The sequence below is a fragment of the Zophobas morio genome, unplaced genomic scaffold (genome assembly GCF_036711695.1).
Source record: "Zophobas morio isolate AGI-343-1 ecotype UQ-CSIRO unplaced genomic scaffold, CSIRO_AGI_Zmor_V1 ptg000029l, whole genome shotgun sequence".
NCBI lineage: Eukaryota > Metazoa > Arthropoda > Insecta > Coleoptera > Tenebrionidae > Zophobas > Zophobas morio.
In genome coordinates this window covers 240,116-263,405 of record NW_026972134.1, presented here as the reverse complement: position 1 = coordinate 263,405, position 23,290 = coordinate 240,116, and the positions used below count along the sequence as shown (strand labels likewise).

Here is a 23,290-nt window from a genome sequence, read left to right as displayed (position 1 = left end):
CCCTGGTAATCAAATAGCCGCGCTACGAAAGTTTCACTTCAATTTAAATAGCGCGCCCGAAAGTGACGGTTTGGGGCACAGTACGTAAGGACTATTGTCGCTTAATTTTGCGAGCTGTCATATCTCTATTATCTCTGGTCTTAGTGATTACAAGAATGCATCTGAGTGACAAGAAAATTACTGTTAGTTATTTCTAGCGATCTCGAATCCCTATAATAACAAACTGTAATTATTGCGGTTTTACCATTAGCATTTTTAGTTACAGTACAGTACAGTGGTCTGGTGCATAATCAGACTTAATTATAATAATAGAATGGTGAACAAATGTGAGTTCAGGACGTAATACACAACGATTGTCGTCACATCATCAGAAATAGTACTGACTTTGGTAGCTTATTTATTTAAAGTTGCTGCAGTATTTTCAACATTTTTCCTATGATTTTTCTGTTGTGTACAGAGTGCAGTGAGAAATGAAATGCAGTGGTACAATAATTATTGTGGTACGACCGTTTTTACTTATTAGTCTTCCAAGTGGTGAACGTGATTATTACATTAATAAGAGAACCTAAACTTTAGTGATCCGTAATTAATTTTAGGAAATTAAATGCAAAATGCAATGAAAGTACAGTAATGTTAATCGGAAATCTGGGAATAGGACTTTTTCTTCTAATAACTGTATGGATTCTGGCACTGGTAGTTTTTGTATTTGCCATCAAATTTCAGAATAATATTGCTTGGATTTCTCTAAGCATAGCAGGAACATTTACCATTATTTTGTTATTCATACCACTTGGTACACCTGTTCAAATTTCTGAAATACAAAGCAACTTGGTAAGTTGTTTTTTTTTTTTTTGTAAATGTTTAATGTACATATTTTATTATAGGATAAAGATCACATCTATATATACCAAGTTACACTTTTAGCATTACTAATATTAACTGCAGTCCTAGGATTTATATTCTTCTTTATTTTACATTGCATAGAACCAGTTCGATCTAAAACTGTCAAATTATTTTATATGTAAAATGTATTTTAAGTTGACTTCAAAATACATCAACACACAAATTAGAAATTATGTAAGAAATTTAAGCCTTTCATCACATTTGAACAGGCTTATCACCATAAAAAGCAATGATGAGTTTTTAAATAAGGTAATGAACTCTGAAAACCCTGTCATTGTAAACTTTCATGCCGAATGGTGTGAACCATGCCATATTTTAACTCCAAAAATGATGGAACTAGTGCAGCATCATGACAGTATTGATTTGGCAGTTGTAGATGTTGAACATCATGCTGAATTGGTTCACACTTTTGAGGTAAAAGCTGTGCCAGCTGTAATAGCTGTAAAAAATGGAGTGGTTGTTGATAAATTTATTGGACTTGTTAATAGTGACATGATAGAAAATCTTATAAATAAATTAGATAAGAAAAATACGTGAAATATGTAATAATATAATCAATGTAGTTTACAGCCGCAAAATAAATTATTTTAACTGGCATCTTCTTTTTTGCAGTGTTTCTTACGAGAACGTTGAATTTTATGTTCCAAACTGTCTAAAAATTAAAGTTCAGTATCAACAATTTAATTTGAAAGGTACAAAAGCACTTACCACATCTCTGTCTCTTCATGACAGGTATATAATTTCTTGGTTTTATACCTGGTATGAGGCAATCATTATTTTGGTGACATGGATCAGCATGTTTTTTTAAATCCAATAGCATACTTTTCATCATAGTGGTTCTGGAACACAACAGTTGTTTAGATTCAAAGCTATATGGACGATTTTTTTTTAAATCATACTGGAGCTTTCCACTCATATGTTCAGAGGAATAATGCAAGAAGACATCCAACAAGAGGAGGTACATATTTTTATACCTTTCTATTTGTTTTTCCGGTTTTTGGAAAAGAGCTATAAAAATGTATATTTATTAAATTTGTACACATTAAATAAATAAAAAAAAACTTGAAGAGTGTAAAACAAAATACGTGATTCAATTCAGACCTTTTATTTTAAACTAAAACAATTAATTCTTTAATGCGATGGTACCAAGGGAGGATTGGATGGAGGCCCTAAATTATTTTTTTTTTGCGATACCTTCGTTATCAGAGAAATAGTATAGGTGGACTAGCGGAATTAGGTGTTTGCAATTAATAGGTGTGTTAATCGAATTCCATTTCTAACGTAAAAGCGAAAATAGCACATTGACATACTTCCGCAGAAAAAAAGACCAGACGAAACTACATATTAAAAAAAAAAAATTGGTCTAACGAGTTTACACAGTACCTACTTAGAACCGTGACTCCACTCCTACAATGGTTTCTTTTCACCGGTAAAATTGTAAGATCAGGTCGTTAATTTTTGAGAGCGCCATAAACGGATCAATTTTGATTAAAGATTTACCATTCTGATAACCGTAAAATGTTTCTAAGATTTCAAAGCATTTGGTTTTGCAATTTCAAAGTTGAATTGTAAAATATTGTTATATCATTTTAGAAGTCCGTCTACTTTTACGTTTTCTCGACCTTTCATGACCCCTAACCTAGAGTACGAAGAGATAGTTCTCCTGTTTCCGTCCGTCCGTCTGCCGTCTCCGGATTTTTATTAGACGGATAATCTGCGAAAGTACTGGGCTGATTGTTGTCACATTTCATATGTGTATTGTGAATATCATATCATGTACATGGTAAAACACTTACCAACATTTTTCCAATCATCCCCACCAATAATGTGATGACGTCACTCCAAAATTGTACATAGTAAATCAGTAACTCCACACGAAATGAGCCGGAGTGAATAAAAAATGAAATAAGTTCCACAAATATGAGAATGTTGAAAATCAGAAGTTTAAAGTCTTAATCATTCCGAGATAATATTTTTTTCTAAAAAAAAAAATACCTGTTAATGTAAAATATTTATTCTTTTTTAAACCATACTCATGCTAACACTTTTATTAGCTCTTTGTGTTTGGTTTGATTCAATTGTATTTTCTCTAGAACTAGATCTCTATGGATCAAGAAACAAAATGCAAACTGTTTGTTTTTACAACTGTGTGAGTAATACCCAAAAAGGTAACCTTTCTCAAGTCAAAAATGTTAAAATATTAAAACGTTAATAAAATTGTTCTTCTTGTGATATAATTTTATTTTAATATGCCAGTTCTACTATAATTTTTAACATTCCAGATATGTAAGTCGCAGCCGTTACACTATTTAAAGTGATGCAGTGTAAAATTGCATGGGTTATTCCAAGTAATTTATGACCAAAAACTGTTACCAAGTCTTCGTTAGTTTGTGCATTGAAGGAAAAGCAAAAATGGTTTTGAAATTCGCAGAAATAGTAAAATTTGTCTTTAAAACATTATACTCAATTTTCTACGAATCACACCCGTTACGCCATATTTTGTTTTCTCAGTCTCTTACCCATTATTGTATCTCGTCAATTTTTTTATAAATAATTCTTGACACTGTAATCTACATGCTGCCAATGGTATTTGTTCTAAAATATCTCTGATTTAAAAGAAAAAGGAAAAAATGTCCACATTCTGTCACAGCCGTGACATATGGAGTTCCTGAAATGGGTTTTAAATTATGTAAAATAACATAGTCCTACACATGTAGTTTATGACTCCGTCTTGAGTTTTTACCCGAAATGGTCAGGTTTTAGAAAAAAAAAAAATTGAAAACCACATTTTGCAATTTAATTTTGAACCGCAAAACTAAATGCTTTGAAATCTTGCAGATGTTTTAAAGACATGATAAGCATAATAAATTATTAACTAAAATATACTTGCTTATGCCCCCCAAAAAATGTATGTTATTTTTAATATTACACTGCACCAATCCGAGTTGATATGTGTCCTTTTAAAAATGTTGATGAGGTCATTACAAAATTGTGTAAAGTAAAATTCATTTGAAACATATGCGTAGCACGCTTTTTTATATTTACTTTAAGATTATGTATACATCTTTATTTTTACGTATGGGTTCTCGTAAAAAAAAAAAAAAAATAAAAATCGCAACATCAAATTTTATAGTTTTTCGAAAGTGCTGGATATGTTCCATTATACTTTATGTGCGAGGGAAGTTTTGTCGAAATGACTTTCGACTAGCTTTTTGTTGTAATTTTAAATAACACAGTCGAACAATTTTAGAAAAAATTCTTGTTACAAGCATTCTGAAAGGTTATTTTGTGCTGAATCTAATAAGACATTATGCCTATGTCGTCAAAAAAATTTTTTTTTTGGAGATTGTTCATAGATAGTTCCAGTTAAAGGTGTACTATAGCATAATGGGAATAAATATTTAGTACTGCCGAGTATATACTCCATACAAACTGCAGAAACATATGAGAATATTCAACACTTGTTAAACTGTATTAACGACAAAAAATTTGAGGGCAATTTGATAGGCGATTTAAAAATTGTAGCTTTAGTAACTGGCTTCGAATCTGGATATACCAATCATATGTGCTTCTTATGCAAGTGAAATACAAGAGAGAAAGCATTTAAACATCTGAAAACAATATTTCCTAAGCTTTCTGCTGCTAACATAAACCAAGATGAAAACTAAAAGATTACAATGAATTTCAGTTTTCATATTATGTACGTTTTCTACATTTAGGATGTTCGATTTGAATGATACGGAAAAATTTACTTGGGAATCAATTAGTTTAGTGATCAGTGAATTTTTAGGAAACAAACGTTCCACAAATTATGTCTCATTTAAATTTCTTTGCTGATAATCTTTTGATCGAGAATCAAGAAAGTCGAAGGAAGATTTAAGACAAAGACCCAAGTATCCATTTTTTCCGAATACATGAGGCTTTTATAAAGAGTTAGATCCTTCTACATATTCTAGGCAGGTTAAATATTCGTAGACATAATTACATATTTGTCGACAGAAATCTGTGGAACATTTTTTTAGTGCTTCTTGCGCGTTTTTCTATGTAAAATTAGAATTCACTGCATTTTTTCTAATTGTTCACCGGACGACAATCAAAATTTGAAAATTTTTTTTTGACGACATGGGTATATTATCTCTTTTAAGAGTTGTTCAGCACAAAATTCCCTTTCCGACCAAGTTTAGAAAATATATGTAACAAAAACATTGTTCTACTGTGTAATTAGTGTGTATAAATAAGTAAGGCTTTGCGCCAACCCTTCCGAGATTGATTAAAATAATAGTGATTTAAGGACTGTGGTACTAGTGAGTGACTCCCTGCCCTCGAGCAGCGAAAAGGTAAGCTTCGAGAGGTAAGAGAATTCCCATTTTCTGTGATGTGCCATTGGCACTTTTCAGATAGAAGATCATATAAATTCACGCTAGCCATTTATTTTTTAAACCAAATATTATTTCTAATCAACTCACGCCCCACCCTTGCTAGGTTAGTTACAATCTGAAATATGTTTATTAAAATATTGAGATGATGTCATCAAATAGTAAGCGAAGAATAATTATCTCAGGCGGTGTGGGATTCGCAACTACGTCTTCCCATGTGCCGGGCGAATGTTCTGACTACTAAGCTATACCGTCGTGATTATTTCTCCTTGCGTACCACGGTTATATGGTGCCACCACACTTATAATATCTGCTTACAAAATAAACAAACAGAAGTTAACCTCATATATTATTAGTAACATTCACCCGACAGAAAGTGAGTTTATTATCGTAGAAAACCACCAAAGACAAGTACTTTTTTTGGATTAAATAAATTTTTATTTTTGGTGCAATTAAAAGCAAAAGTATTGTTATAAATTATTGTAAGTAAAAATGAATCGAACGAGAAAGCGTAACCCCCTGGGCCAAAACCCAAAGAGTACCTACGAAAAACGCACAGAAATTAACTTTCGTGACGTACTCGTAAAAATTTCACTCCACAACTTTGTGCTAAAATTTATTAAAAATGAATAAGTAAAAGTTATCAAATACTGAAAAAATATATCAAAATACACTCCTCAAAAAAATTAACGCAACATTTCAAATTTGTTAATAACTGAAAAAATTAAAAAAAGATACTAAAAAACATGCCTTATGATTAGTTAGAACGAATTTTGTTTCATCTACACAAAAAAAAGTTCCTTATCATTTGTAACTGGTGGATCTATTAAAAGAAGGAAAGTATCTTATCATGGTACCCTTATACCCAATTCTAAATCACATGTTTGTGAAATGTTTGAAGTGAAAACGTCATTTTCGCTTATAATGAATGTTCCTAATCGCATTACGCGTAATTTATCGAAGAAGCGGCCATCCGGGCTGTAGCTTTGGTTAGACCCAACGCTATGTGGTCAATCTGTTGGGCGTTGATCGTTCGACCATTTCTAAACTAATGCAAAAGTATCGTACTACTGGAAGCATGAATAGAAGACTAGGACAAGGTCGTAAACGGAAAACATTACAACGAGACGACCGATTTTTTGCGCTTAACAGTACTCAGGTCGCGACACTGCACAGCAAGAATGCTCCAAAAAGAGATTTTAGCTGCCCGCGATGTGGTGCTGAGTACTCAAACGGTACGAAATCGTTTGCGTCCAAGCGTACCTACCAAAACACCCTTGCTCACCAGGGCGCACAAGGTAGCGCGTTTAAACTTTGCGCTAAATCATCAGCATTGGAATGTCGAGGATTTGAGCAATATACTGTTTGCAGACGAATCTCGTTTTTGCCTGTATTCCTCAGATCGCCGTATGGCGATGTACAGATGATCTGGCAAGCGATATTTGCCTATCAATATTCTTCCACAAGTGAATTTTGGAGGAAGCTCTATAATGTTTTGGGGTGGCATTTCCTACACCGGACATACTGAATTGGTGGCGCTACCAGGAGCTCGTTTAACAGCTACACGGTATATTACCGATGTTTTGGAACCTCATGTTATGCCCTATGGAGCCTAATACATAGGGCTAAATTTTACATACATATATACACGATAATGCGCGGCCTCATACAGCACACATTGTGCAACGATATTCAGAAAAGGTTGAAATTCCGCTTCTACCATGGCCAGCCAGGACTCCCGACATGAACCCCATTGAACATGTATGGGATTATGTGAAACTGAGGATAAAGGAGCGCAGACTGGTTCTTGGAGATCTTAATGCCATGTAGAATGCCATCTTGCAAGAATAGGAATATCTTCCGTAAGAATACATTAGGCGTTTAATCGAGAGTATGCCTCGCCTAATGCAGGCTGTTATTAGAGCTAGAGATGGAAATATTTCGTATTAATTTGACTTTTGTTGGTGTTGAATTGTTATTAACATTTAATGGCTAACATAAAAGACCAACTTCTGGTAGTAAATTTTGTTTTTGCTCGTTTTGTCTTTATTTTACTTCACTATAAACGCTACAGTCGCCTACAGGAACATCTCTTACAGTAAATTCGCAAAATCAACGTGTTGCGTTAATTTTTTTGAGGTGTGTATAAATGCTCCTACAACTTAAGGCATAAAGTATATTTTCAGTTATAATTCACTCATTTTAATCCGCAGAGTTAAAAGAAATAATTCACTGACTCAAAATTATTTTTGAGTGTCTTGTTTATTACTAAAACTCAAAAAGAGAATCATACTTACTTTATTTCTGAAAATGTCCACATTTCTTGCAGTTTTGAAGCGACCACTTTTAATGATTTTTGATCGTATATCCAGTCGATCTTGTCATAGTAACAATCATATAAATTCAAAGGGATCTCACTCGCTAGGTGATAATCTGGTTTCCTAGAATTGAAATTAAACTGAACCATTGACAAAACAGAACTTCCACACGCATACACACATACAATAATATTAAATTAAATTTTATTGTGTCTTATTTTCCCACAATTCGTCTAAATCTTAGTGAATAATTTACTTTTATTTTTAATCAAAATGTATCTGTTTATCAACTTCAAAAAATTGATGACGTCATCTCACAATTTTGCCAAATCAATCCTATCTCAAAATGGACAAAATATGATTAATCTATACTTGTAACTTATGATTGCATTAATATTTTTTAGATTTGGTTCTACAGGTGACTCAAAAAAATTAATAAATCAGTTAATTTATTTTATTGAATAAATCAAGAATTGCAAAACTGAATAATTTGAAATCTTGCAGACGTTTTAAAGTTATTGTAAGCATAGCAAATTATTAATCAAAATATATCTGTTTATTCCCACCAAAAATTGATGACGTCATCTCAAAATTTTGCCGAATAAATTCTACCCAAAATGTCCAAAATATGATGAGTTCTTAGAAAGAAAATAAGGGTCTTAATTTGATCAATAAAAAATTGGTCCAACGCTATAAGTATAATCCGACAAATCCAGCTCTTAAAAAAAAAATTAAAAAATTTGATTTGAGTAAGTTTGTCTTCTCACAACACAGGACTAAAATTATTAATTAAACCACAGTCGGACAAACTGTTCTGAATAATATAATTCTTATTTCATCATTATTATATAAAGACCTGCGTATTCTTCACATTTTCGAGAAAATGGGATGACTCGTTCTTAATTTGACCAATAAAAAATTTGTGATAACGTCATCAACAAGTGTAATACTAGTCACAGCACAAAACAAATATGTAGTCAGCGTATTACCAATGCAAGAAAAAAAAAGCCAAGTTCGGCATCGAACCCACAATCGTAGTTCGTACGGGTTCGCCGCAGGTAGCGTTTTCGCTGATACAGCTACTGCACCACGAAGACTTATATCCTGTGTCGGTAATATAACATTATTATACCTTGCAAATGTTTTTATGAAAATTTGAACGTTTACACTATCTGTATATTTTTGTATGACATTCAAATTAGTTTAAGACACAATTCATTGAAATGACGTCATCAACTTGTTGGTGGGTATAATTAGCCAAATTTTGGTTAGCATCTACATGATATTTTTCAAAGATTACGTGTTTAATAAAAATGGATACAGACATCACACAGTTAGACAGACAGCCAGGCAGACAGACGGACGGAAATGGTAGATTACTTTTTTCGTACTGTAGGGGTCATGAAACGTCAAGAAAACAAAAGTGGCCATTCGACTTGATTACTAGTCCGGTCAAAATAGACATTTCAAATAACAAAAACTCCGACAGAGCTGAATTTTGGTAGAGACCTTGGGTACACCAGTAGAAATAAAGTGGCAAAAATCCCCATAGATCCCATGTGTGCTAAAAAAGTTATTCAAAATCAAATGTCAACATTTTTGGTTTTTTCGATTTTTCTCGAAAACGGTAAGTTTTATCAAAAATATAGTTCAGACAAAAATCATAAAATTATCTACAAAAATGATCCTTATACTTTTTTCCCTAAGAATCACCATTCCCAAGATATCGCCGTTCTAAAAGTTGAAGGAGTTGCATTCTACATGATATGCACACAAATTCCACGTATATACATAGTCAGACTCCTAATATAACTAAAAATGCCATTCATGTCTCTTACCTGTATAAAATAACTACGAACAATATAATAAATAACTACTAACAATTCTGAGAATATACACTCAAAAGAAACTCAATCCCTTAGTCAGCCTCTTCTACTATAGATTGATAAAATCATTTAATTTTTAAATCTGGAAAGGCTCAACAGCGAGCAGAAATATATTCTTCAAGCAGTTTATCTTTTTATCCAAAATGCCAAAACCATATTTTATTTTTACATGTAATAACCGGCTGCGATACTACATCAGCACTGTTCAGAAGAGGTAAAACATGAGTACTGAAATTACTTGAAAAAAGGACTTAACTGATTGCGCCAAAGTATTTGAAGAAATTGGCGCGTCTCCTCAAACGATAATCACAAAAGGAATTCGCTTTCTCCTTACGGTTTATGGAGCTCCAAAAAAATTAGTTGTTTCGACAAGTATAGATATTTAACTTAAAAAAAAAAAAACGAAACAAGAAACAAGTACAACTACCTTGTCTTCCTCCAACATGGCTTCTGCTCATCAACACTTGTATCGAGTAGGTATACTATCAAGTTCAGACATGGCTAGGCTATCAACTGAACCCCGAAGACTGGGGTTGGAAATTAACAGATTATACTTTGGAACCGATTCAAACTACACTCCCACCTGCCCCAAAAAACTCCTAAACACTATTTTTTGCAATTGCAAAAACGGTTGTTGTACTAAGTGTGGCTGTAGAAGAGTAGGGTTGTTGTGTTCACCAGCGTGCACTAATTGCCAAGGTCACTCTTGCTCGAATGTTCAATGGAATCCAACAGACGAAGATTCATGTGACATCGATGAAGAGACAACTGACTCATCTTCAGTTGAACAATTTATGAACATCCAGCAAGAAGAAGAGGAAGAAGAAGAAGAAATTGAAGAAGACATGACTGTTGAAGTCGAATTTGAAGAGTATGAATCAGATTAAAATGTTAACAGAAATTAGAACCATAGTTTAAACTATATCAATAATCATCATGCAGTAATTACAGTATTTTCCCATAAAACTCCGTCATAACAGATCGTAGGCCTACTGGGGAAACCACGTTAAAAAAAAAGCGCCAAGTACACTACATCACAGGTGGCGTGGAAATGTGTGCATATCACGTATGTAGAATGTAACTCCTTCAACTTTTAGAACGGCAATATCTTAGGAATGGTCATTCTTAGGGAAAAAAGTATAAGGACCATTTTTGTAAGTAATTTTAAGCTCTATAATTTTTGTCTGAACTATATTTTTGATAAAACTTACCGTTTTCGAGAAAAATCGAAACCAAAAAAAAATTACTTTTGACCTTGAATAACTTTTCGCACACACGGGATCTATGGGGACTTTTGACAATTTATTTCTACTTGTGTACCCAAGGTCTGTACCAAAATTCAGCTCTGTCAAAGAGTTTTTATTATTTGATCACTATTTTATGTCTATTTTGACCAGACTATACTATACTTTCGTAGCTTCCGCTCAGGAAGTAAAAATATGCTTTTTGGACTGATTCACTAACACACAAATTTTCTAAATTTCACAGTATTGTTTAAACAAGAAAAAACTTGAAGGAAAAGAGTCAGTCATAAATGGAACAGCTATAAAGTTTATACTATCATGCCTGTTATTTACATTTACCAAATAATCTTACCTTGGATTACTTGTTACATCTAAAAGTTCTAATATAATTTCAGGTTTTTCCTTATGTTGTCCAATTAAAATCAATATTCCAAATATGTAACGTATCTGATGCCACAAAAATGCATTACCAGTGACAGTCATAACATAAACTGAATCATCTGCAACCTAACAATTAGCCTTCTAACAACTCCTTTATATATTTTTACCGCTATGACACCCTTCATTAAAGCTGCTGAAATCTATTGACAAAATACACCGTACAAATTCAACAACTCCATTATTGACATCCATTTTACAAAAGTTTCTAAAATCATGTGTGCCTTCCAAATACTTAGCGGCTATGGTCATTGCTCTAACATCCAAATTTCCCTTTGGGAAGAAATATTTATATGTCCGCCTTCTGCAATCAAAACGTGCACTGAAATTATTTCCAACAGGGCACCATGCTGTAAACTGAATACTCGCAGGTAATACACTGTTCAACATTTTGCAATAGTTGAGCTCATCTTCAATGTTTTCAGATTTAGATCTCAAGTCAACAGATATAACCTGTAAATTCAGATACACCTAAATGGACATACATAGATATAAACAGAAAAAAACCTGAGAAAACGCACTAACACCTTTATCAGTGCGTCCGCAACGATGATAATTTGAAGTAGAACGATTTTTAATGAGACAGGTTTTGATTAAAGCTTTAAATATGGAATGTTCCACAGTATTGCTGGTATCTTCTTGCGTAACATAACCATCATAATCCCAGCCTAGATAAAAAAATTTCAATAAGACGTGTCGATATTTACATCTGAAAAAAACAATTTAGAATTATTTAGTAGTTATTGTATTTCTACTTTTATGTATACTTACTTATCAAAATCAAATGGTTTACTGGTCTTTCGTCGAAGTTGTTTCTTATTCGTGTCATTTTTAACTACAGTTTGCAGCAGTTGAGTGTTTTGATTTTTTAAAGATTTTATATATGCGACTAATTGCTAAAATATAATTATATTAAAATGATATAATATAATCACATTCTAATAAAAAATCATAAATGTGAGTTTAGTTTACCTCTCTAGAATAATTTTCAAATTCATCCATCCCTAATTCATGGGTAACTTGGTAGATAATAAAGTAATAAACACAATGTTAAATTAATAAAACAAAAAAGTGTTTCCCTATTCAGTACTCAGAAACACACTCAGAAGGATATTCTATTATTGACATAAATAAGAGAATATTAATATTACTATTATTGGATATTGAATAGCACAGATGCACTGACATATGATAATACCATAGAATAACATGATCTTCCCTGAGAACATGATTTCTAATATTTGTATTTTGTTCAATTTGTGCGCCTCTAGTGCGTGGCTTAGGAACTAGAAACGGTTCCAAATTTGAAAGTGGACTTCCTTGACTCAACACAAGAATTTTTTTCTGCAACTCTTTCACTTCGGTTTTAAAATGATTAATAATTTATAATAGGTGCTGCCGTTGTCGTCCTCAAAAGAATCTTTTAAATTTGTGAATAGCTAGTTAAGTGGTTAAATCATAATCATTAAATTTTCATTGATTTTCATAACTGTGTTCAACCCATGGTAGAAGGAGACATGGTATAGGCATACGCATCGGGTGTGACGTCAAGTGGGGTGAAATTAGCGCAAAATTTAAAATACATTATTTAAGTTGGAAAAATTTATTTATGATTATTCAGTTGTTGCAGTCGTATGTGTGATGTGATCGCAGAAATTAGGTTTGTGGAGAGAACTGAGCATAAATATGTCAAAAACCTCTTTTCAACACTCAAGAGATACGAACAAATTGTTATTTGCATTTGCTGATGTCCCAGATTTATCGAAATTGATACGAAACCACATTTTTGGACCATTCAACTTTTAATAATTACATTTTTATCATTATTAATTTCAATAACTTTCGTTAGCCGACAACTAATTGACGTATTGGACAGAGCAATGACAACTCAAGCTAAAATTCCCTAGACTTCCCTAGCGAAGCTCACAAGAGTCACAAGATCGTTGATGCCACCTAACGTCACAAATGGATGCGCAGACGATTTTTAAATTGGTACATCGGATGCCTTGATGCCTATATCATGTCTCCTTCTACCATGGTTCAATTCATGTTCAACCGAGTTCCCAGAAGTTCCCGAAGAAACACAAAACATTGCGTCAAAGGCAAGTTGAAGTGGATCCCAAATTACTTTTATTTATTTTTTAATATATGCCAACTAAATGTTAAAAATTGGTGGATTTTTTAATTACAAGGTTGGTAAGGGTGTTGCGCGGCAAATTATTAGTAATTTTTATGTCACTTTGTCCTTATTAAAATACTACGTCAAAATAATCGTGTGTTTTCGAAATGGCTATTTAAAGCACTTTGGAGTTAAATTCTGGTCAATTTGATTAACATTTAATTGAGTTTGCATTTGCAGTAAAAACGTCGATGGTTAAGTTTAACTTTATTGTCACACAAATACTTCTAGTACATAGGTCTAGTCAAAATTGGGAACACAAAAATTCATCTACGCTTTTAAATAATCTAATACTCATTAAATCACAATCTTTGACCACTTTTCTGACTTTATTGTGGCAAAGTACACCTATACCGGATGTCTGGAAAACAGCGGGTTAACTCTCCGCTACGCTCTTAACAATCAACTGGTGAATCTGGGAAAAATAGTAAACAAATTCCTTCTCACATTTTTGTGGAGTTATAATGATTTTAAAATTGGTTCTTTTGTTACGTGTAACAACTATGTACACAACACATTCATTATCATAGTAACTAATAATAAAACTTTTAGTTAATATTTCTCTCGCCCATGACCATGTTTAATTATCATTTCAATTAGAATGTACAAAAATATGGTTGTGTTGTTTTTGTAATAATATTGTTAGAATTCCATTTGCATAACAACGATGTTTACCTGATATAAAGGGAAGGTACAAATCAGCAAAAATCAAAACGTATCAAAAATTGTCAAAGTTTTCAAAGCCCTACGTTTCAAATGTCTCCATTTAACGAGGATGCTGATGTGTACTTGGTTTTTTAGGAATGCGAATGAAATGCCATTGTTGCCGCACCACGAGTTTATACTGAGTGTTATCGGGTAAGAAGGCATCCCACAGTAAATGAGATTAGGCAACTGGACGCAAGATTGAGGGAAACAGGCAGCTTGCTTCTTATTCCCAGTTTCATGATTGAAGTCATTCTAGGAGCAGACGTATTTCAAAGTTAGAGGAGGATGTCTTACATCTTGTGCCTGACGAAAGGACAAGAAATGCTTGGCTGAATTGGGAGTGTATCGAGATTACGAATTATGTCTGAAACTGTGTGGACTAATAACTAACTTTTACAAAAAGTGATCAAAATTTGGAAACATTACGAAGTTACTTACATGCACAAGGAAAAATTTTGAACATCTTTAGTGGATTTTTTACTTCCCGAGCGTAAGCAAAGGAAGTATTGTAATCGAGTCCGTCGGCCGACTCTCTACTTTTACGTTTTCTCGATCTTTCATGACCCCTAGAAGACGAAGAAATAGGTCTCCCATTTCCGTCCGTCTGTCCGTCCGTCTGTCCGTCCGTCTGTCCGTCTGCCGTCCAGGATTTTTATTAGACAGATAATCTCCGAAAGTACTCGACCGATTGTTATGAAATTTTGTACTTATATTAAGAATATCATGTATATGGTAAAACGCTAACCAAAATTTGTCTAATCATCCCCACCACTAATGCGATGACGTCACTTCAAAACTGTACATAGTAAATGGGTTTTCAATTGTATAAAATAACATAGTCCTACACATGTAGTTTACAACTCCGAATCGACTTTTCACCCGAAACGTCCAGATTTTTGGAAAAAAAATCAAAATTATAAAACAACATTTTGAAATTTAATTTTTAATCTGCTAACCAGAATGCTTTGAAATGTTGCAGATGTTTTAAGGCTATAAAGAGCAACATAAATCTTTAGTCAAAAAATACTTGCTTATCCCCTCCAAAAACTTGATGACGTCAGCTCAAAAGTTTGTGGAATAAATCATATCTAAAATGTACAAAATATGATGAGTCTGTACTTGTGATCTATCACTCCATTCATATTTTTTGGATTTGCATATGCAGGGTGACTCAAAAAAATTAATGAATGCGTAAATTTATTTTACTGATTTACTCAGAAACTACAAAACCGAATGCTTTGAAATCTTGCAGATGTTTTAAGGTTATAAAGAGCATAATAAATGTTTAGTCAAAATATATTTGCTTATCCCCTCCAAAAAATTGATGACGTCAGCTCGAAAGTTTGCCGAATAAATCCTATCTAAACTGTAAAAATATGATGAGTCTGTACTTGTAATTTATCATTCCATTCATATTTTTTGGATTTGCATATACAGGTGACTCAAAAAAATTAATGAATGCGTAAATATATTTTATTGATTTAATCCGAATGCTCTGAAATCTTGCAGATGTTTTAAGGTCATAAAGAGCATAATAAATGTTTAGTCAAAATATATTTGGTTATCTTCTACAAAAAACTGATGACGTCAGCTCAAAAGTTTGCCGAATAAATCGTATCTAAAATGTACAAAATATGATGAGTCTGTACTTGTGATTTATCATTCCATTCATATTTTTGGATTTGCATATGCAGGGTGACTCAAAAAAATTAATGAATGCGTGAATTTATTTTATCGATTTAATCAGGAATTACAAAACCGAATGCTTTGAAATCTTGGGAATATTTTAAAGTTATTATAAGCATGGTAAACTTTTGTTCAAAATGTATTTGTTCATCCCTCCTAAAAAAATTGATGACGTCACCCTTAAATTTTGCTGAATAAATCCTATCTAAAATGTAAACAAAGTTTGTACTTGTGATTTATCATTCCATTCATATTTTTTAGATTTTCTTAAGAGGTGGTTCAAAAAAATTAATGAAGTCAATTTATTTTATTGATTAAATTAAAGGCAACACATTATTAGTATTACACCCCAACCAACCCAATTTGGTAGACATAAAATTTGTTAAAGGAAAAACTCGGTTGAAACATAAGGGTAGCACGCTTATTTACATCGACTTTAACATTACAGACCTGCATTTGTTTTATGCGCTCACTTGGTTCCGCGAATGTAGAATAGACATGTTTATAATCAACCAATTGTGAATTTCACCGTCAAGAATTAAAATAAAACCCAATATTTTATATAATAAGCGGAAGTCGAAGCAATAAAACCGATGGTCGTTTTGTTTACAGTTTCTCTGTTTGACTCTCACGTATGCTGTTACGCTTGTCATCTTAAATTAAGAATGTTTATGCATAAACGATTTTCAGTTGCCCCTCATATTACTAGACAGCGGATTTGTGTCGGGCTACGTCACGATTATAGGGGGGGACGTGCTGGATCGCCGGGTGATAGATAATCACTAAATTTAATCGGTACTAATTCCATAAATATAATTAACGATTTATTAATCAAACGGCTAAGTAAATGAGAACGGGAATTAACAGCAGAGTGCAACGAAACAGCGTTATTCTAATCTCAAATAAACGAAGTGCAGTCCGCAACCGCAATGAATTCGCATCCCGTACGAGCCGTACCGAGTTTGGCCTTGCCTAGCCCGACAGAAATCCGCTCTCTAGATATTACACACCGGCGCCGTATACGTGAGTAAATTGTTTCGTTATTTTATTGATTATTACAAATCAATATTCAAAACGACCCAATTCATTTTCCCGAAAATTTGAGAATATAATAATTTTATTCTTAGTATTACACTACATCTATCCCAACTGATATACGTGTCCTTGCAAAAATGTTGATGACGTCATCACAATTTTTTTTTAAATTCCCACTACAAAAATGTAATGAGAAAAAAAAAACACAATAGGCATGCAGTCGTCAAGTTTCCGACAGCGAGGGAAGTACTGTCTAAACTCTTTAGACCAATTTTTCTTTTGTTGGTTTTGGTTTTGTTTATAATTTATAAATGTCTTTAATTTTCTTCGGTTTATTTATTAATGAAAAATGCTTGTTTTATTGATAACTAGCTGACCTCGTGAACTTCGTTTCACCTACAATTTAATTTTGAATCTGCAAAACCGAATGCTTTGAAATCTTGCAAATGTTTTAAACATATGATAAGCATAATAAATTTGTATTCAAAATATATTTACTTATCCCCTCCAAAAAATTGATGACGTCAGCCCAAAATTTTGGCAAATGAATCCTATCTAAAATGTCCAAAATAGGATGAGACTATACTTGTGATTTATCATTCCATTCATATTTTTTAGTTATGCGTATAGGGGGTGTCTCAAAAAAAATAATCACTGAGTCAATTTATTTTATTGATTGAATCAAGAATTGCAAGAATGAATTTTGAAATATTGCAGACGTTTGGAAGTTACTGTTTAACATGGTACGTTTTTAATCAAAATATATCTGTTTATCAAGCCCAAAAACTTGAGATTTTGCCGAATAAATCCTATCTAAAATGTACAAAATATCATCAGTATATTTTCGTAATTTATCATTGGATTCATATTTTTTGGATTTGCTTTTACAGTGACTCAAAAAAATATTTGGATCAGTCAATTTATTTTAGTGAATAACTCAAGAGTTGCAGAAATGAATGCTTTGAGATCTTGCAGACGTTTTAAAGTAAGTATGGTGAATTGTTAAGAATATTTATTTATCCCCCCCAAAAAATCGATGGAATGGCTCACTTGATTTTCGCAGATAATTTTGGGAATACAATACAGTTATTTTTAGTATTACACTGCACCAATCCAAGGTGGTGTACGTGTTGATCGTAAATGTTGATTAGGTCATCATAAAATAGTGTGAAGAAAAGACTCAACTCGAAAATGCTGAATATGTTTCATTATACTTTTGGTGCGAAGGAAGTTCTGTCGAAATAACGTTCGATCAATTTTTTGACAATGGTTGATATAAATAAAACTCAGTAGATGGTCATACTCGAAATACGAAGTATCTACTTACTCGAATATCATATCAAAATATTTCTAGTTTTTCTAGATGATGCTAATACTTCAGTAGGTAACAGTTGATGCTCAAGTATCATTTCGATACAATAAAAAAAGGAAAACAGTGACAGTGTTCAACCATCAAGGCAAAAATCGAGTCAACAAAATATAAGTTATTATGGGGTAGACACCTTGAGATGGGAATCTCTATGGCCAGTGTTAGGAAAAACGCACTGCACAATTTATGCATAAATAAAAGTCAATTACCTGAAAAATTTTCGTTATTCCCGCTCCTATTGTGTTTTTCAAACTGAATGCACCTTTTGACGACGTTCCACGTTCATGAAAGTCGTCATGTTTAGTTAAAATTCACTCTTACAACGATCATACTCGTTTTCTAAGCTGCTTTACAGACAGCTCAATTATTTGCCACGACGATGCTCATTTTTAGATTAAATGCTCACAAAACGCGTAAATGTTCAATTTGTGTCCGGGGAGATACAGTTTCCAGGCAGGTATTCAGTACATAGAGTAGATGTTCAGGTATATAAGAGTAATAATGAAGTAGGTACTTCGTACTTCGAATATGAGTATCTACTCAGTTTTATTCATACCACACAATGTCTCGCTTCAATCAGTTCAATGTTTGATTATGTTGATTATGAACACAACGCTGATCAACTTCCGTATCCGAATTACCCAAATCATTACCGTTTGCACCTGAGGTAGTTCGTCGCAAATTTGATTGACTTCGTGGACCTATGTCAGTTTGTCTTCTTCTCGGCATTGTAATGAACTTCATAAAACGACAGAATTATTTTCACAGTCAATCAAATCTGTAAGTTTTGTCTTGAGAATTTTAAAATACTGAAAACTTCAAATTAAATCCTCGAATAACGGTTAAATTTGAGGTTTTGTCGAAACCAACAAGGTGAATATAGGTAAATAGAATGGCAGATCAAAATTAATAAGACACTTTTGCAATGTGTAACTAAATTCACTTTAACCAAGACTTTTCTTAAAATAAACGACTTTTTTTTACGAAAAAACAAAGAACGATTTGAAATACAATATACTTTTCACAATCGCACGGAAGAATTAGTCTTGTATGACACGTCAGTTAGACGACAGGTCCGTCAGGAACGCCAACTATTGAAATTAATTCGAAGTGGCGATTCCCATACAAAATTTTTAGAATTTTTTTTAGGCTTTTTCAGGCAATTTTTTAAAATTTTCTCTCCGTAAGAACTATCCCCGTACTTCAACGAATATTTGAAAACAAAAATTAGCCGAATCGGTTGAGTCGTTCTCGAGTTATGCGCTTAGCAACACATTTAGCGATCCATTTTTATTATATAGACTAGCTGACCCCGTGAACTTCGTTTCACCTACAACTTAATTTTGAATCTGCAAACTGAATGCTTTGAAATCTGGCAGATGTTTTAAACATCTGATAAGCATAATAAATTTTTATTCAAAATAATACTTACTTCCTCCAAAAAATTGATGACGTCAGCCCAAAATTTTGCCAAATGAATCCTTTTTAAAATATCCAAAATAGGATGAGACTATACTTGTGATTTATCATTCCATTCATATTTTTTAGTTTTGCTTATAGGGGGTGTCTCAAAAAAAATTAATCACTGAGTCAGTTTATTTTATTGATTGAATCAAGGATTGCAAAACTAAATTTTTAGATTTATTGCAGACGTTTCGAAGTTACTGTTTGACATGGTACGTTTTTAATTAAAATATATCTGTTTATCAAGCCCAAAAACTTGATGACGTCATCTCAAGATTTTGCCGAATAAATCCTATCTAAAATGTGCAAAATTACATCAGTATCATCATATTTTCGTAAATTTATCATTGCATTCATATTCTTTAGATTTGCTTTTACAGTGACAAAAAAATGTATGGATCAGTCAATTTATTTTAGAAAATAACTCAAGAGTTGCAGAAATGACATAATTAATATAATTCATAATGTTTAAATATGATAACTATTAATATGTGATAATTAAACCGAAAACCATTTTCCTAAGAACACGAGATTAGCAACAACAAATTTGTTTTGTTTAAACATTGTTAAATTAACCCCGAACATGTACAATTTCTGAGCGAAAATATGAAAAATAATTTTTGCAATCTCATCGTGACGTATGATGACGCCACTGTCACGTGAGCCACCTGATAAAAGGTCACATTTTTCGGTCCTCTGCGTTTAGTTTTGATTTCGGTTTGGTGGCAGCAACATCAGAGTCCGTTTTGGCTTAAAAGTAGGGCTCTTTTCACGAATTTCTAATTTATATATTTAAATATTAGTGAAAATGTGTTGTATTAGTACTGTGAACACGAACGAAAATGGATATTTTTTCGAAAAGGACCGAAAACAGGGTAAGTTCGAGTTCAGTTTTAATTTATCGGATTCCGTGATTCGTTCACTCGACAATATTTAAATTTTGGGAAAATTTTCGAAACGATTGAAATCGGTTGATCAAAGCTATACATTTTCACGACATAAATAAATAAATTTTAAACATAATTAATATCATTTATAATGTTTAAATATGATAAGCATCAATGTATGATAATTAAACCGAAACCCGTTGTCCTACAAGCCCGAAGTTATTAAAAACAAATCAATTTGTTTAAACAATGTTAAATTATCACCGAAAATGTGCATTTTCCCGGCCAAAATATGAAAAATAAATTTTGCAATCTCATCGTGATGTACGATGACGTCAATGTCACCTGAGCAACTTGTATAAAGGTCACGTGTTTCGGTCCTTTGTGTTCAGTTTTAATTTCTGTTTGATGGCGGCAAGATCGTCGCTTCATTTCGGCGTAAAAGTGGAGCGTTTTAGCGAATTTCTAGTTTATTATTAATACATATTACGGAAAATATGTTGTATTAGTGCTGTGAACACGAACGAAAATGGATATTTTTCCGAAAAGGACCGAAAACAGGGTAAGTACGACTTCAGTTTTAATTTATCGGATTCCGTGATTCGTTTGGTCGACAATGTTTACATTTTGGATAAATTTTCGAAACGATTGAAGTTGGTGGGTCAAAGCTATACATTTTCGCGATATAATTAAATAAAATTTAAACATAATTAATACAATTCATAATGTTCAAATATGATAACTATCAATACATGATAATTAAACCGAAATCCGTTTTCCTAAGAACACGAGGTTAGTAAAAACAAATTAGTTTGTTTAAACGTTGTTAAATTAACCCCGAAAATGTACAATTTCTGATCTAAAATATGAAAAATAATTTTTGCAATCTCATCGTGACGTACGATGATGTCACTGTCACGTGAACTACCAGATAAAAGGTCACATTTTCGATCCTTTCTGTTCAGTTTTGATTCCGGTCTGGTAGCAGCAACATTGGAGCTTCGTTTTGGGTTAAAAGTAGCACGTGTTCGCGAATTTCTAATTTATTGTTAATAAATATTAGCGAAAATGTTTTGTGTTAAGTGCTGTGAACACGAAGGAAAGTGGATATTTTTCCAAAAATGCCCGATTTTTTTTTAAATATGTTGTTAATAACATGCATTCAGGACTGATAAAGTACGCCTTTAGAATATACAAAGTACTGCGTTCATAATTCACAAAATACCGTATTCATCATTTTTAAAGTACGGCGTCCAAATTTACAAAATACGGTGTCCTTCACCCATGCTATCAAACCTTAGTCCTCTCTTTTAATGGCAAGACGCACTCCAGACCTCCTCGTATTGTTTGGTTCTTGCTGGGCAACAGCAACGAGCGAGCAAAGTCATCGCTCTTTGGTGGCAAACGTGGAGAAATTTGTATATTGTAACTTTTGTAATTGAAGCATTTTGTACTGTATATTGTATGTGTTACTAACTTAATTTGGGTCTTGCCAATTTAGCTCCAGTGGTGCAAATGCTTTGTTTGCATGGTGCATTTGCTTGGGTTTTCATTTTGCAACAGTGCATTCTTTGGTTCAGAGTCTGAATTCTCCATGTCGTCAGACGCTTTGGCCTGGGGGGGTTATGTTGGCCCTTAGACGCTGGGTCGCATCTCCTATAAGGATGAGGTCAGTCGGCCTTGGATTTATGCGGCTGCGTTCTCCCTTGGGCGTGTGAGCGCTGCGACCAATAGATTTCGTTCCGAGTTCCATGGGTGTGCTTGCTTAGGTTTTCATTTTGCAACATTTTCAATTTTTGGTGCAATTTCTTCCGGTGGTGTATTGGCTACTAACTTTGCATTTGTATTGTATCTGAACTGTATCTGTATCTGTAGTGTATTCTGTATTGTAGTTAGATTGTAGGTACCTGTATTGTATTTCCATTGTATTGTAATGTATAACGTTCTATCCCTCATTAACAAATCCTAGCCCTCTCCTTTCCTAGCGAGATCTGCTCCAGACCTTCCCGAAGAAAATTCAAATTCAAAACCAGCAAAGTTTCACAAAAATCTTGAAAATCGCTCGTTGGTGGCCAACGTGGAGCAAAAGAGACTTTTGTAACTCAACTAACTTTGTTAACTTTGTATTCTTAAGGAAACAAAAATATATTACATTTAATTTATTATTTATAAGGACAAATAGTCATTTGCGACACCGATGTTTATTTTTAGATTAAATGCTCACAAAACGCGTAGATGTTCAATTTGTGTCCGGGGAGATACAATGTTTGCAAGTACCTAGGTACTTCGTACTTCGAATATGAGTATCTACTCAGTTTTATTCATACCACCCAATGTCTCGCTTCAATGTTTGACTATTATGTTGATTATGAGCACAACGCTGATCAACTTCCGTATACGAATTACCCATGAAATAAATCATTGCGATTTGCACCTGAGGTAGTTCGTCGCACATTTGATTGACTTCGTGGTCGTATGTCAGCTTGTCGTCTTCTCGGCATAAAACGACACAGAATTATTTTCACCGTAAATCAAATCTGTAAATTTTGTCTTGACAATTTTAAAATATTGAAAATTTCAAATTAAATCAAGAAACTTTCGCAATGCGTAACTAAATTCACTTTAACGAACACTTTTCTTAACATAAACGACGTTTCTTGTTACGAAAAAACAAACAACGACTTGAAATGCAATAATACTTTTCACAATCAGAAGATTTCTTCCGTGCGATTGTGAAAAGTATTATTGCATTTCAAGTCGTTGTTTGTTTTTTCGTAACAAAAAACGTCGTTTACTT

The 23,290-nt window shown here is 33.0% G+C and overlaps 3 protein-coding genes and 1 long non-coding RNA gene across 7 annotated transcripts in view; 3 read left to right on the top strand and 1 right to left on the bottom strand.

Annotated features, from left to right (window-relative positions):
• The window catches only part of LOC135137696 (uncharacterized), a 234,463-nt gene that overhangs the window by 6,566 nt on the left and 204,607 nt on the right, over window positions 1-23,290 (top strand). The window lies entirely within an intron of this gene.
• The window catches only part of LOC135137692 (uncharacterized protein K02A2.6-like), a 197,924-nt gene that overhangs the window by 97,413 nt on the left and 77,221 nt on the right, over window positions 1-23,290 (top strand). The gene's annotated exons all lie outside the window — the stretch shown is intronic.
• Window positions 955-1,500, top strand: LOC135137695 (thioredoxin, mitochondrial). Its single transcript, XM_064067416.1, has one exon. It carries the CDS (start codon window positions 1,027-1,029, stop codon window positions 1,438-1,440), a length of 414 nt encoding a protein of 137 aa, XP_063923486.1. The 5' UTR covers window positions 955-1,026; the 3' UTR covers window positions 1,441-1,500.
• Window positions 1,440-12,343, bottom strand: LOC135137693 (tRNA pseudouridine(38/39) synthase). 4 transcript variants are annotated; one of them, XM_064067409.1, is made up of 8 exons: window positions 12,138-12,282; window positions 11,937-12,061; window positions 11,673-11,874; window positions 11,276-11,618; window positions 11,080-11,227; window positions 7,577-7,720; window positions 1,612-1,742; window positions 1,440-1,555 (listed from the first exon to the last, which is right to left on the bottom strand). In XM_064067409.1, exons 1-8 carry the CDS (start codon window positions 12,165-12,167, stop codon window positions 1,491-1,493), a joined length of 1,188 nt encoding a protein of 395 aa, XP_063923479.1. In that variant the 5' UTR covers window positions 12,168-12,282; the 3' UTR covers window positions 1,440-1,490. The 4 variants fall into 4 exon arrangements, 3 of the variants coding, with proteins under 3 accessions (XP_063923479.1, XP_063923481.1, XP_063923480.1); XR_010281909.1 differs by lacking the exon at window positions 1,440-1,555 and adding an exon at window positions 1,803-1,911 and having other exon boundaries at window positions 1,652-1,742; window positions 12,138-12,343; XM_064067411.1 differs by lacking the exon at window positions 1,440-1,555 and having other exon boundaries at window positions 1,667-1,911; window positions 12,138-12,287.